The sequence below is a fragment of the Astatotilapia calliptera genome, chromosome 12, assembly GCF_964374335.1.
Source record: "Astatotilapia calliptera chromosome 12, fAstCal68.1, whole genome shotgun sequence".
In the NCBI taxonomy this organism is placed as follows: Eukaryota; Metazoa; Chordata; class Actinopteri; order Cichliformes; family Cichlidae; genus Astatotilapia; species Astatotilapia calliptera.
Window position 1 is genome coordinate 37,804,791 of NC_137433.1, and position 13,355 is coordinate 37,818,145.

The following is a 13,355-nucleotide window of genomic DNA, read 5'->3' on the forward strand; positions in this document are numbered from 1 at the left end:
CCATCAGGCCGAGTTCTCTCCGGGTACTCCGGCTTCCTCCCACACTCCAAAGACATGCAGTTAGTGGGGACAGGTTAATTAGAAACTCTTGGTATGAATGGGTGAGTGAACGGTTGTCTGTCTGTGACACACTGGTGAACCCAGCCTCTCACCCTATGATTAACTTGTATCTTTGGTTTTAAGCTATACGGGCTGACGTTACAGAAGCTTAAAGAGGAACAAAGCTCCACAAACAGCTTTATGTTCTTTAGGCACAGATAAAGAGGGAAAAGGGCTTCAGCTGCAGTTTGTTATGTGGGGAGAATTCAGATTTCAGGTTGGCTTTAACATGGAAATGATTCTGCGTCACAGTGACTCATTTCCTGCTGCTGCACTGTGACACAGTGTGAACTCATTACTTCATTATGCTCCACGATACAAAGACCGTAGTGACAGGAACATTTAGTTTGATGTCCAACAACAGAATCATTACTCTGAGCGACATTTATTATTTTACTGAATGCTGGTGATAACCCTGCATGTTTTTTAATGAACCATGTCACATTTTTCAAATGCAAACCTACAATCTGAGGGGGCAGAAATTAAACTGCATCTCTATATACTTCCACCAAGGTCCGTAATTTGGCAGTAATACATGTAAATGGGTTGGAGTTGGCTGCCTGAAGGTTAAAAACCATTTAAAATATTCCAGTTTTGAGGCTCACCAGAGGGCTTCATTTCTCCTTCAAAAAAGAACAATAAGGTCTTTGCTCCTAATTACTGTGATCGTGTTCGAGTGTGATGTGTTTTTAGTAGCTTTCGGGCAGCCGCAGCCTTTGGATATAAACAGCACAGTTAGTAATCGTCACAGCCGGCACCTGCTAACAAGTGTCCGCGCTCCTTAGCCTAGCCTTGCTTGCTTGTGTCTTCATCCCACACACCTCCACTGTCATCCAGAAATAGCACACAGTGACTCATCTCTGTGACGCTGTAATTACTCATGCTGGTTGCTCAGGCTAGCTGCTATACAGGCATAATGTTGCTATGTTCACCATCTTGCTGTGGCAAATATTTTGGCCAAATATTGAGCCAAGATAAGTCGAGGGATCAACACATTTATCACCATCTGTCATGCAGACAGTGTGAAAATGTTTGAATTTGAGTTTAACGTTTCATGAGATGTTTAAAATGAAACTAAAGAGAGTTTGCGCCATCATATGTCAGAGATCGGTTGAGCCAGCTAGTGGAGGACTATGAAGCATGAGGATGTGAGAATATGTGATATAAAGCAAAGCAAATCTAGTTTAACTCTCAGTGCATCGGATTTGTATTTGCATTTTGACCTTTTTACTTTCTGTTAGGAGCTTTGCTTTAACTTTGTCATGAATATATTTCCAACAGAGAGTCAGTCCTACAGCACTACAAATGTTCACCATTAGCAGTAGAAATTCATTTTTATTTCAGTCTCCCCGGCTGAACAGCTCAGAAACTAAAAAGACACTACGAGCGCTGTCCATCGCTCCCCCATCAGGAAGGTGATTTTTGGAGGACATTCTTTGTGTTGCTTTTCAAATCTCTGCAGTATTTCAACTACAGCTGAAGGAATCTGGGTTTGGCCTATTCTTTCCTAAAATGCAGAGATGCTCCGCTGGCCAACTCTAAGAGATTTTGGCTCTGGTCGTTGCCCAATGACTGTCCAAGTGTTTTATGAGGGGTGATAGGGAGGATGGGACTGCAGACTTTTAGAAAGGACAAAAGGAGCTCGTGCTTTATGTTGGGAAGAGGTTAGGAGGAAAATCCCTTCACGAATGCAATAGGAGACTACTCACCCGTAACAAACCTCTGCACAAAAAGTACAAAAAGCTATTACGTCTGCAAAAACAATGTGCTGTAAAAATGCCGAGCAGTGATGTAAAGGAATGCTACAGACATCCAAAATCCTTTGGTGTCAGTTGGTAAGGTCATGGCACTTTTGAAATGAAAAGGACTTTCATGGGGTGGGAAAGGAAGGAGTTTTACGGCCGAGGAAACTTACCAACCCATCGCAGTTGTTAATGGCAACCGAGGCCCCGGGGACGTCTGTGATGTCACCGGTAAAGGTGCAGTCGGTCTTGAGCAGCTCACGGCGCAGTATCCTCTCCGTGCCATTGGTGGATTCAGTCTGGTTGGCGCCCACGCTAGAATCGTTGCCACCACTGCCGTTTCTGAATCCCGGGACCTCGTCATGCCACTCCACCATCGCGCCAGGCGCCACCAGCCTGCTGTTCGGCCGCAGACGAAGGTGAAACTCCTTTCCGAAGGCAGTGATGTTGAAGAAAAGCCTCTGTTCAGTTTCACCGTTTTCAAGCACCTCCCTCTTAACACGCTGCTTGTGAGTGGCGGAGAGCAGGTGTGACAGGTAGTGTCCGTGGGAGTCGGTGCTGAAGGGGGTGACCAGGCCGTATTCTTTCAGCCGGCTCTTCAACTGGTCTGCAAAAAACCACAAGAACCCAGCAAAGTTAGTTTTTCCAAACAGCAATAAAACAATATCAAATTAGTCTTTTCCTCTAAACACATCAGTCAGCCAAGGCCTGATTATGCTGCCTGCTCTAATCATCCTTTTATCACTTTTAGCCAACTAATGTTCCTCTGAGACAGGACGAGCTTTGACATTCATGGCAAACCTTTAAGAACACTTGGACTTGATTTCCTGTCAGCTAACATTTGGACCTTCATTTTTCTGTCTCTGCCAACTCAAAAACAAAATATTGGACTAACTGATTCACCACGTTTACCTTCTTAGTCCAACGAGAGAGAACTAGAACACCACAGCTGAGAGCCAGACTGACTGAGCTAAAACTCTCTGAGACACATTATTAGGCCAACAGAAATGCTAATAGGACACTTGCATAGTTTCAAAGGCATCTAAGACCCAGATGGGAGTAAGCGTCAGTGTTGGGGTTATATTTTCTTTCACTTGGACGAGGATCCCTGACCCTGCTTTATGTCACGGGCAGAGCGACAAAATACTCTGAGAACAACAACAATGGGACAAACTTACAGCACCGGTGTCGTGTCTACAGTGGAACTATGAGCACACCTGATTCTGTGTTTAATCCTCACTATTCCCACATTTCATATCTCTGGGAAACACAGCTGCCCTCACTGATTGTGAAACCTCCAGGATTGGCAGACGTTTTGAAACACCGCCGTCTGCGTGGATCGTATCACTCCACGTTCTTTGGTTTCGATGTGTCACACCAATTTCAAATGATCATTTTCCAGACGAAAACAAAGACATTCACCGTGGATAATGAACTACAGCGCTGCTGAGCTCACGTCTAAACTCTGCTACTGTACTACTGCCTAAGTAGCAGCTGTATCACAGCAGCAGGACTCTGTGTGGCTTCCCACGAGGCATATTCTGCTGTCCTGCTGCCACATGGATCAACACCAGAATTTGTTATGTGTGATCTTGCATATGACACTGCACTGAAATATAGATGAGCCAGGTTTAAAGACGACCTTGAGCAGCGTAGGTGTCGGTTACTACTGGGCTTGCTGTGAATTTCAGGACGACTGGTGTTGCTTCGTACTCATTATGATTCTGATTCTGTCAGAAAACACTTATTTTCTCACCGTTGTTGCTCTTCTGCTGAGCTGTGCCGGCCTTCAACACAAAAAAATGTAACACCAGCACAAGCCAGTTTCATCTGTGCCATTGTTTTAACATATTGCTTTGTTTCACCCACTTCCTTGTTCATTGGCACATTTGTGGTCAACCCAAATGTACCAGAAAATCTGTGGGCTTTCTCAAACACTTTCAGATTTAGGAAAATTCCATCCGAGCTTGGTTTGCTTTTCCAAGAATCTTTGGTTGGAAAAAATCTAACAAGAATATTGAAAGCGTGTAATTATCTTGCTGCTTTTGACCAGAAAACATCAAACAGGTGTCAATGGGGAAGCTAAAATTACATATCTGAGGACGTGACTTCACACAATCACAGTGAGCATGCACGTGGATGCATGTGATGGCAAGAAAAGACTATTTTAGAAGCATTCAAAGCAAAGACCGCAGGTTTCATGACGCCAAAGCATGACAATGGTACCGATGGAGCACATGAAAGCATGGAGTCCAAGAGATGAGGCGAAAAAAGCGTGAAAACTGTGGGTTTGAACTTAAAACAAACATCTAAATCCTTTTTCCCCTCCCTGTTACATCATCCTGACATTACTATATCTGCAAAGCAAGGAAGGCGCACAGTTAGCTGCCCGATACTGAAATATTTGGAAAAAATTACATCAGTTGTACCGAGTACTACATATTTTTCCACAGAGTGCATTTAAGCAATGAAAAGACACAGAGCATCAAAAAGAAGCCAGAAATGTGTTCAGCTTGTTAGTGTGTGTTTAAAGAGCAGGCTTTCACTGCTTAATCCTCATGAGGAAGACGTCTAATATAAAGAGTCATTTGTCCCGCTTACAGGACTATGTTTTTAAAGCCATGCAGATTTTGATTTTAAGCACTGATTGGATATAAATCAACGTCTCTATCGATTAAACTTGTCGTGATATTTTCAGGTAACCACGCCCGTTTTGATGTTTGATGTAGTGCGTCGTTCCTGCTCTGGATTCAGATCGTTCGCCTAAGACTACAAATCGCCCGCTGATATCACTGTTAATGTGTGCTACTACAAAGTCACACCTCACAGCTGCCGGATCGCGGGAAACGTCTTAAACTGGAAATGCACAAAAAGGCTTTTAGCGCAAATATGACTGCGGTTAGCGTGCTCCACAAAATGTAAACGCAAACAGAAAAAAAGAACAACTTGACTGCGGTTTGATGATGTGTCAAAAACAACCAGGTCCATATGTAGCACAAAGTCCGATTTCAACTGCAGCTATTTTTAATTGAGACGTTAAACGGTAAATGTCTCTGGCTGTGAGTGTTTGATGGTGTATAATACTGTATATCTATACACAAGCTGACTGGTTTTCTTTAACAGTTAAAATAAAATTGAAATTAAAAGCAAAATAAAGCAAAATAAAACACATTTCTCATGTAGAAACACAAAAACGGATCCAAACCTGCAGGAGAACAGAGGCTTTTTGGAGGACTGTACTGGATCCAGACATTTACCAGCTAAAATAATCTTCTGCTGGGCAGGTATTCGGTTTTTAATTAAACACTCTTTTTGTTTCCTTTAATGTGGAAAAAAAAGCATCGCTCTCACAGCAGCGATCAGACTTCGGGTCACCTTTCGCTAACTTAGCATCCTCATTAGGTTGACAGAGTTTATTTATGCCTGCTTACACAGGCAGAGGCTGCATGACAGAAATAAAAACATCCTGTTGCATGTATTGTTCTCACTAAGTGATCATTTTACACATAATTACAGCTGTTGTCTGTGTGACGTGTTTTGTTGGAGTATCCCAGTATTCCCATTATTATCTGACAGAGCTCCATTTGCAGTGGAGAGTGTGAAAACCGAGATGTTCTGCTTAAAGGGAACATTTACTTTAAGTTTGTCGGACCAGGGTACAGATTCACTCTGGAACGATGAGGTAAGTGAACAGAGCTGCACATGTTAGACCCAAACAACTTGTGCTAAATGAAAACAAAGTAAGACAAACATACTTTACAAGAAGCACGATTAGAATCACAGACTTTATACATAAAAGAGAGAAGAAACAGAAACATATACAGGTGTTTTACAAGGTCGTCTAACAGGAAGGCTGTAGCTTTACTTACAAAAAGCACGAGTCCCAACAATACAAGTAAAAGATGAAATACACTGAATGAATACAACCACACAGCACTCACAATATATCTCTCAAGTAGGGCTGCAACGATACACAAAATTCACGGTTCGATATTTTTTCGATACAAAAAAAATGTTCATGCCTTTTTAATTTGTCATTTATTAAAATTATAAATATATATTTTAAGTCAAAAGTACAGTTTTTAAATTTAATGTTGCTGAAACAACAAAGTAATAAAATAATAAATCTGATGGAGAAATCCCTCATCTTTGGAAAAGAGAGTTTATTACAGAGAAACGGCTCTTTCAAAATAAAAGCTATACTATACTCTTCTTCTGGGCTATATTCTCAGCAGCATATTAAACATATCAGGTCCCCATAAGGAGAATCCTGTGCTAACGGCTGTCTAAATGACTCGGGTAAAGTTAGTAGCATGCTGCTTGTTGTTTTTGTCTGCTTCCACTTGTCTTTGCACTAGGATGATGTTGGAGTAAATGTGCAGTCATATTCGTTGTGTTCCCACTAGTGCTGTCAGCGTTAATCTCGTTGACGCCATAACGCGGCAAATCTCCGGTAACGAGCTACCGTGGATCACCCTGTGCGTGGGGCTGGACAGTGTCAACACGTTAACAAGCTAACTGCGCTAACGCACTAGTTCCCACCAATTGAGCATTGCGTGGCACATCCGACATACTGTTTTACTTTTGTCCATGACGCGCTTACCTGCTGCTGCTGAATGTTGTTTCTAAATGTTGCCTTTTCACAGGTTTGCTCTTGATGTGTGACAACATCAAATCCTGGCATTTAACTGAAAGGCTCGCCGACACTGCTCATCTTATCCAACCACCACAAATATACATGTCACAAACTTCTGCTGCAGTTGTCCATATAGAGCAAAACATGTACAAAGAAATACAAAGCACATGGGCAGCAGTTTCGTAAAGTTGAGCTGAGACATGCATTTGATCGACTGACTCTTCCAACAGAGGCTGATGAATCAAAACACAGAAATAAAACCTTAGTGGGAACCATCAGGAAAAAAAACTGCCTTCAAATTCTCTACACAGAATGATACGGTGGTGCTTCAAGGTAACGACGAGTGACCAATCAAAAGAGAAAAATCGTGAAAAATGCCCGCTCCAGCTACATGTCTACCAAAGACTGGACATTTTAAAGGAAAAATTTAAATGGCTCTCTAACACAACATCACAGAGTTTGTTTCATAAAGGTGACATTCCTCCATCTGTCAGTGTCGACACTTTACTACCGTAAAACACTTCGTACTATTTTTCCTTTAATTTGTCAGCGATATATGAGGTATTGTACACCTCAGAGACTTGGCTCTGCTCATTGGCTGATGTATTACCTCAGTTTGTGAAACTGAACACAGAAAATTCAATCAATTGCCACTTCACAGATAAAGGCACTGTGCTAGAAATAAGCAGCTTTTGTCCTAAACTATGAAACACCAAAGAAAGATCCGGGTGCTTCAACAGCACCTTGAATATCACAGTTTACGTGAACTGGAAATGAACCAGTCTGTTCAAAGAGCAGTCCGACCATATTTGAAAGCAAAGCAAGGAAACAAGGTTACCACAACAAGGATGGATGGAGTCAAGTGTTTCTGAACACATTTTTAGATCATCCATCTTTAACCCTTTACCTCTTGAAAGCCTGCTAGGAGTAATGCTTGAGGCTCTGGGAGGTTTCTGTCATATTTCAGCCTGCATTTAGAACAAAGTGAGGCCGGGCTCTGCCTGAAAACCCCCCAGAAACTATTCTAATGGTCATCAAACCACATCTTTATTATATACTGAATTTTAAAACTCATAAGAGTAAATGGCCTGTATTTGTATAGCGCTTTTCTAGTCCCTAAGGACCCTAAAGCGCTTTACACAACCAGTCATCCACCCATTCACACACTGGTGATGGCAGCTACATTGTAGCCACAGCCACCCTGGGGCGCACTGACAGAGGCGAGGCTGCCGGACACTGGCGCCACCGGGCCCTCTGACCACCACCAGTAGGCAACGGGTGAAGCGTCTCGCCCAAGGACACAACGACCGAGACTGTCCAAGCCGGGGCTCGAACCGGCAACCTTCCGATTACAAAGTGAACTCCCAACTCTTGAGCCACGATCGCCACAAGCTGAGTACACGGGAGGTCGTCAAATGTCGCCTTTATGGGGGACAGAGTTAAAAGCATTATAGGCTGAAGAAATGAGCTGGAAAATTGCCTTTCACACAACCTCAAACTCACCAACCGCTGCTCAAAGAATTGTTGGACAATCCAATCAAAGGTTAGAAAGCTGTGGACTGGGCAGCACTGCCTTCAGATTCTCTACACAGAATGAAACAGTGGTGCTTCAAGATAACGACGAGTGACCAATCAAAAGAGAGAAATCGTGAATAAATGAGATAAAAAAGTAAAACTGTACCGAGGCCTCACTCAATGGTATGAATGAGTGTGACTCGTGTGCCGTGGCCTGTCCCAGCTACATTTCTACCAAAGACTGTGGAAAAACTTAAAACGCTCTCTAGCACCATCACTGTAACACCACATCACAGGGTGTTTCATAGAGGTGCCATTCCTCCCCCCAGCAGTGTCGCCACCTTACTAAAACACTTTGGACTGATTTTTCAGTTGCCACCAGCTGATAGGCTCTGTGGTTAAAAACACGCCTTAGCATCAGCTGAGCCCTGACACATCCAGCTGCCAGACAAGAGCAAAGAAATAAGGAAATAACAAATAAAAACCAAAACATTATTCACCTTAGAGTCATCAAATACACATTTGTGCAAATTTTCTTGATCCTTTTACTTTCTTTAGAGTCACCAAACCATCTAAACAGCATAAAATTGCTATAATTTGCTGTTGAGTCTGATGGAGCCTGTTCACAGGGAAATGCAGTGAGATGAGACAGACACACAATCAGCAACCCTAAATTTGTCAAACAGGCTCTTTTTCCATCCTTTTTGCTGACTGAAATGCTACCAGTAAATACATGAAGAATGTGACAACATGTTATCAGAGCACTGATGAACTATCATCGAAGAAGAAGGAGGAGGTAACAAGACTTTACCAAAGCACAGCTCTGATTTAGCTTTATGGCTTTGACCGCCGCAGCTTTAAGGTAGTGGAGCTGGACCAGGAGACAGCAGGTGACAGAAAGCTGAGGCTAAACTCACAGTGACCTGCATAAAACTACAGTCAAGTGGGACAATTCTCTTCCATTGTTTATGTTTTCAAGCTTAAATCAAACTTTGCTCTTACTGTGGAGAAAAGTGGACTTTCTCATGAAGAAGATTCATTAAATGTTGATCAAGACATCGGCAAGAAATTTGGTGGAAGCAACAATTTATCTCATAATGCAAATTTCCAACTCTGTACTTTTACTCTTAAATTTTGCTAGAACAGCTTTGCAGCTTATTCGTGTTGCCCCGCCCCTCGGTCACCTGCTGGCTGCAATGAGACATTTTAGCCCCTCAGATGAGACGAACATACGATGGACATAATCACAACAAATGTTGGAACAGAGAGGTGAGGTGGGAATGTGAAACCATTTAGCACTCACACACAGGTGACATCATAGAGGTATTCCAAGGAAAGTAATGGATTACTAAATTACTCGTTACTTTCTGCTTTTTTGGTGTGTTTTTTCTTTCTTTCTATCCAAATAACTGAAGAAACTTTGTCACAAGAGTAACAACATAATTAATTACTGAATTTGTAATGCGATTACATTACAGTTATATAATTATGCTTTACACCCCGACACGTGCCTTGGTGATACTGGTTGCCAACAGCAAGGAGAGTTTGTTTTCAATCAGCTCAGTTTAGGGATGAAATATTCCTTTTCACAACTCTAACCCTGCCTTTTGAGAAATTACACTCACAAGTGGATTTAAATGTGACGTCGAAGGATCCTGACCACGCAGCCATACGTGACAAGTTACAGCTGCCACTGCTGGATGCATTTAAAAGAGGCCAAAGGCAGCGTTTGATGCCCTGGGAATGAGGATGATCGTCAGGAGTTAACCATAAAACCAATCAGGGTCTGACCTTCACTAGGAAAGAATTTTATTTGCTTCATTATATTTCAGCAGAAATGACCTTTTGCTTGATGTCCTCCCCATGTTTACCTTCTGCTTCCCATCCCTTACAATTCAACCTGAGCTCACTCAGTTTTACAAATAGTAACAGAACCAACAGGAAAATCCACAAGATTTACTTTTTCATCTGTTATATGAGATCAGAGAAAATGAAATCTAAGCCAAAGAAATCTGCTTGTAAAAGTTACAGAAGTGGCAAATTAAGAAAGGCTTCGCCAAATGAGCAAGGAAACTGCTTTACAAGGCCAATAATGACCACATGGAGCAAACAGTGGCTCACTACAAGCAACGGGGAACCACAAATGCTCGGCCCGCAGTCAGCTGTCATCTTGCTGTGTGAGGGCCCCGGAGGCGTTCAGAAGATAAGGGCCGGTGTAAAAGGATCCTACGTGGACACTGCTGCAGCTCACTTGTTCCTTAACCTCAGAATGAATAACAGATGTTCAGGATCTCGAGGAGGAATTTTCTTTCCTGTATAACAAAGCCCTTGAAGCAGCTTGCTCATGCAATATAAGTGTGTATGTGTGATAGAGGACTCTGTGTGTAGGGTGCTAGGGGAGGGCGAGGGGGTATATTACAGAGCTCCTCACACACAAACTCCCCTCCCACTTTGATCTCAGTGAACCAAGTTGTCCTCATGAGTTTCTTCTCTGCCTGGTGAGAGACTCCTCTGCCTTTTTTCTACACACATCTAATTATTAACAAAACGAACACAAATAAAGCCAGACTTACCCTCTCTATCTACTTCACCAGCCTGTAAAAGAGAGAAAAGAGCTCGTTAAATGCGGCACACGCCAGAAGGAAATGATAGATCAGAGTCTGAGATGTCCAGCGGTAACAACACAACAGCTCTGGAGTTTTCTGTGAGCCGCGCTGCTTGTAAAAAGTCCGAAAATACCTGTTTTACATCCAAAGGGCAAAACTCAGACGTCTGCAGTGTCAACGTGTGTTTCACAGAAGTGTTCAAGTTTACAGAGCCGAAAGTTTAGAGCCTTGTAGTTGTGTCGTTCCACTTTTTCTCCGCTTTACAGCTGAATTCGTTTAATATTGACGAGATTCAGTCAAACTGCGCGTATTTATTTATTTATATGCGTAAAAGGAGGCAAAAGCGAAGCGGTGCAGACACTTACCTTGGCAGCTGAAGTCAGTCCTACAAGTAGTAAAGCTAGTGACAGGACAGCCATCACGAGTCTTAAATGACAAAAAACAAAAAACGTTATCCCAACGTGAAATTAAAATAAGGGGGGAAAAGAGACAAAAATCTTTACGCAAACGTGACCCGGCTCATTCAAAACTTATCAAACTGGATGTGCGGCCAGTGCCTCGGTCTTAGGTAAAAATCAGAAAAAATAAGAAGCAACATAAAGTAGTTAAAGTTTCATTAAAGCAGGAGTGAAGCGAGTTGCGACACTTTTGTCATTCAGTCAGTGTTTTTCTGATGACTGAGTTTCGTGAAAGTTTTGGTGAAGTTAGTAGGACACCCCTCTCTGCCGTGACCGGACAGAGCCGCAGTGTGTAGCTCTTGCAACCTGGCACCAGGCTCCGCTGGCTAATAAACGCAAGACCAGCCCTGTGTGACGTCACCATGTGAGTCCGAACACATGGAGGGACAGGAGGAGGAGGAGGATGAAGAACCCAACCCCCAAACCCCTCCCTCATCTCACCACACACAAGTGAGCGACTCAACAAACAACAAGAAACCTATGAACTCTAACGATGCCAGCAAAAACCCCGCGAAGAAGAATTACAGGCCAGCGCAGGATCAGGTATTTATTTAAAATCAATTTCTTGCTCTTTAGTGGCGCCTACCGTGGGTCACCGAGAACCCACGGAGGACCAGAGGAAACACGTGGAAGAAAGTAGTTGTATAAATAGATTCTCCTGATTGTTCTAATACGGATGGTATTAGATGAAAAGTGGCTCCAAAGTGGGGAAAAATACTCTTCACTTAGATAAACTGCTGCTTAAGTGATAACTTCAATTAAAACTACACATTGTGCAGGATACTATTCATATTATTGGATTATAACTAATGACTTTCATGTGTGGAAAACGTCTAATACTGAATTATATATTCTGGATTTAGATTATTTTAAAACTGTTGCAGTCCTGGGTTTAAATCCACTGACATGCATGCTTGGTTAATGGGCTGATTCACCCACCCACAGTGTGAGTGTGGATGTCAGTGGCTGTCCGTCTCTCTGTGTTAGTCCTGGCAGGTGTGCCCTGCCCTGCCTGTGACAGCTGGGATAGGCTCCAGGCCAACCGTGACTCTGGACTGGATTAGCAGAGAAAACTGCAAAGCAAAAAAAGCAACTAGAGCTTTAGAATAAATATTATGTTGTACAAAGTACAGCATATTCAAAATTTCATGGAGTAGGATTTTTAAATAATGAACTATATGGACAGAGGTGTTGGGCCAAACCTTTTAATATTTGAGTGTTTTCAGTCCATTTTTCCACAGGAGGATGACACAAAGCGTACCCTCCTACACATCAGCTGCAAGTGATATCAGTGGAAGTGTTTAAGAACCACAGCAACTCAGACTCAGTGAAGTGGCAGATCGTGTAAAGTTACAGAGCAGGGTTGCTGAGAGACGTAGCGCATGACAGTCGCTCTGCTGATTCGATAGCTGCAGAATTCCAAACCTCCATCCATTTTCTCCTGGCTGTGACAGGAGAGAGGCATCCTGGACACGTCTGCATCAGAGTCAACACAAGGGGACAAACAACCATTCGCATCTATGTTCAATTTAAAGTCACATATTAACCTGACACCGTGCACGTTTTAGGAGGAAGCTGGATTATCCAGAGAGATACTGGGAGAACATACACACTCCACACAGAAAGGCTCCAGACTGGATTTGAACCAACGACCTTCTTGCTGTTGCTAAACACAGTACCTCCTCTGGCATAAACCTCAGCACACAAACTCTGCATCAGCAGCTTCATGGCATGGGTGTGCATGGAGAAGCAGTTTCTGTAGGTTTAATATGCAAGTGGCCAGTACTTTTGTCTGTATAGTATAAATACAAGTACTGTATAATAAAACGACATTTCTTATGTGCAAAGATATTGAGCAGTATGAGATTAACATTGGTGAGTGGGGCTCCACAGAACAGGGATGCAGAGTAACACAACTCAATGGACAGCCAAGTAGAGACTGGACCTTGGACAAATACAGCCAGAGGGATCACACCTGCTGGTTAGTGAAGTCTGGATATGGAGCCTTGAAATGATCTTAGTGTTCTGATAATAATGGTTTTCCATTCTAAAAAGCAGAATAATCAAAATGGACACAAAATGAAATTAAGTTTTATTTAATGTGACCCAGAATGAGTGACTGAGCCCATAAACTCATCAGGGCTCAGGGCCATTTTTCCTGTGCACTTCCATAGGACTGGAAATCTTTTTGCATCCATAGTTATTGCCTCCTAGTGGTTATTAACAGAGTCCACAGGTTTAAGAACTTTAGCTGGCTTCACTTTTCAGTTTTCTTTGAAGCTACAGCTGCATTTAGTGT

At 42.6% G+C, this 13,355-nt stretch overlaps 1 protein-coding gene and 1 long non-coding RNA gene across 3 annotated transcripts in view; one reads left to right on the forward strand and one right to left on the reverse strand.

The window, feature by feature from the left end:
• The window catches only part of adamts3 (ADAM metallopeptidase with thrombospondin type 1 motif, 3), a 148,806-nt gene extending 137,452 nt beyond the window's left edge, over positions 1-11,354 (reverse strand). Inside the window, exons 1-3 of one of the 2 annotated variants that reach the window (XM_026187150.2) lie at positions 10,964-11,354; positions 10,566-10,587; positions 2,015-2,448 (exon numbers count right to left, since the gene is read on the reverse strand). In XM_026187150.2, the coding sequence (XP_026042935.2) occupies positions 2,015-2,448; positions 10,566-10,587; positions 10,964-11,017 (510 nt within the window). In that variant the 5' untranslated portion in view covers positions 11,018-11,354. Of the gene's footprint in view, positions 1-2,014; positions 2,449-10,565; positions 10,588-10,731; positions 10,883-10,963 lie in introns of those variants that run through there. The other variant, XM_080308924.1, reaches the window with a different exon arrangement.
• Positions 11,355-11,459: 105 nt separating this feature from the next.
• LOC145432237 (uncharacterized) lies at positions 11,460-12,907 on the forward strand. Its single transcript, XR_013912518.1, has 2 exons — positions 11,460-11,599; positions 12,283-12,907. It is a non-coding gene; the product is annotated as an uncharacterized LOC145432237 (long non-coding RNA).
• The last annotated feature ends 448 nt before the right edge of the window (positions 12,908-13,355 follow it).